The sequence below is a fragment of the Notothenia coriiceps genome, unplaced genomic scaffold, assembly GCF_000735185.1.
Source record: "Notothenia coriiceps isolate Sejong01 unplaced genomic scaffold, NC01 NC01_scaffold00019507, whole genome shotgun sequence".
Taxonomy (NCBI): domain Eukaryota; kingdom Metazoa; phylum Chordata; class Actinopteri; order Perciformes; family Nototheniidae; genus Notothenia; species Notothenia coriiceps.
In genome coordinates, this window is record NW_011352208.1 from 16,275 (window position 1) to 18,462 (window position 2,188).

The following is a 2,188-nucleotide window of genomic DNA, read 5'->3' on the forward strand; positions in this document are numbered from 1 at the left end:
AACATACTAAATATTATACATAAATACCCCTGAATTTAGTGAAAATATATTCTTTCTCCGACTTTACTTGGAAAACACGATTTTCCACAGATACCTTTCTCTTGCTCATGCTGACATCCACAGAGGGCTGTGCTCATATGTTACCCGCTCTATCGAAATCAGTCGGAAGTCGCAACGGCTCATTTCAAAAATAAAATGATACATTTCGATTACATTACCCTCAAATCCCAGTTAGTTCCCATTAATTCCCATGGAAAGTTTCCAATATGGAATATTTCCAAAATTCCCCAGCTTAACTTCCCATGGAAATGTTCCGCCCCAAATGTTTCGCCCCTTTGCAACCCTACTAGTAACATGTGAAAAAATAAGTAATGTAACCTGATTACTTTCTGTTACTTTTGGATTACCTCAACATCAAATGCAATGCAAATACACAGACAAGAAAATAAAGAAATATCTATGAGATGTTTTTTACTCAAGTGTATTATAAGAAAATAGAACAATGTGACCTTAAAAAGAAGAAACCAACGTATGTAGTACCATACAAACATACATACATGATTCTCTTACAAGTAAATCAAAAACTAAATTATGAATAAGAGTGAATGTATACCTTTCAACTGTCAGTAAGCATTAAGCAACAAGACATAACGTCGGGTCTTATACCTCTCATGCCCTACTTTAAGTGTGTTGCTGGGTATTTGTAATTAATAAGCCCTGATGTTGGCATGTTTGAACATTTAGAGATTATAGTTAAGTGATAGATTTATTACACAGCTCTGAAGAAGAAGATGAGCATTTAATCTCTTTCGAAGTGCTGCTGCAGCTTTTAAATTAATCTGACGGCATTCAATTCCGACTTGTTCAGTGTTGAAGGTGATGGAGGATTGAAATGTTACAGGTCAGTGAGGCTGCTGTTGTGACTTTAATGAAAAAGAGACTCAGACATAAGGTTGGAATAAAAAACAAATCCATCACAGCTCTAATGCAGTGATTTACAATTCTGGTCCTCATTGCTCTTCTGCTTAATAACGAGTCAGGAACCATTTAAACACATTTATTGCCACGCTTGGGGAATAACAGATTACATGTTACAAGATACAACAAAAAAAGTCACTGTATTCACTAACAGTTACATCAAAAAAAGTGTCATCAGATTACCGTTACATTTCAAAAAGGGGATTACTCGCAGGATTAAAACATTACAATACATTTTCAAAGATACAAAAACAATATAGCATAGGTAGACAAACTACCTGAATTTCCTTTAATTCTTCTTTATTGTACATATTTTATTTTGAATTCAGTAGGTTGATACCTGATTTATAGGACAAAAAAAACTGTGTTTGCTTTAAAAATTTCACTCGAACACTATTCTGCGGACTTCCCGAAGCTTTCACTTACAGTAGGCGTTCCTCAGGGAACAGTGTTAGGCTCCTGTATGGCTCAAATCTGACAAACCCCTAAAGATACCCAGAAGCCCCTCTCTTTTATGCACTGCATGCAGACTGACCCTTCCTCCCCCGCTGTGTTTTTGTTGTCCGTAAGGTCCGCTCCCACCTGGCTGCTTTAAAGAGCAGCGGCAGCGTGAACTCGTCAAACTCCATCGCGTCCGCCCCGCCTCTCGTGTCGCGGCCGCACTCCTTCAGCGAGCTGCTCCCCTCTAGCTTTGAAAACCTTCACCTCCGCAACAACAACAACAAGCAGGAACCCCACCATCACCCTCCATCTTCATCACCATCATCATCTTCAACGCCTGCACGCACTGACCCACAACCCAAACCCCAGCATAGGCCCAATGAAACGGCCCCTTCAGAGGAGGTGCCGCCCCGGGTAAGGACAGGGACGAAAAGATGGTGTAGTCTGGAAGTAGTAGATGATATGGCAAAAGTACACACATCCTTTACTCAAGTAGAAGTACAGATACTCGTGTTTAAAAATACTCTGGTAAAAGTAGAAGTACTGACTAAACTTCTTTACTCAAGTGAAAGTAAAGAGGCTTTGAAATGTACTTCAGTAAAAAGTACCCATAACTAGCAGCTGTTTTAAAGAGTACCTGACCTCCCTTTATATTAATAGAACAATAATGTCATTGTTAGCTAATGAATGTTTCCATGCTGAACAACGGCAACATGACAACGTTTTCATTGGTCCCTCTTCTTTAGAGAAGACCAGGAAATGATGGATA

General features: G+C 39.1%; 1 protein-coding gene across 1 annotated transcript in view; it reads left to right on the forward strand.

Moving 5' to 3' along the window:
• The window catches only part of LOC104952088 (mitogen-activated protein kinase kinase kinase kinase 4-like), a gene marked incomplete at its 3' end in the record, with an annotated part of 11,413 nt that extends 9,523 nt beyond the window's left edge, over positions 1-1,890 (forward strand). The window contains exon 5 of the mRNA XM_010778843.1: positions 1,549-1,890. Coding sequence (XP_010777145.1) covers positions 1,549-1,890 — 342 coding nt within the window. The remainder of the gene's footprint in view (positions 1-1,548) is intronic.
• Between the last annotated feature and the right edge of the window lie 298 nt (positions 1,891-2,188).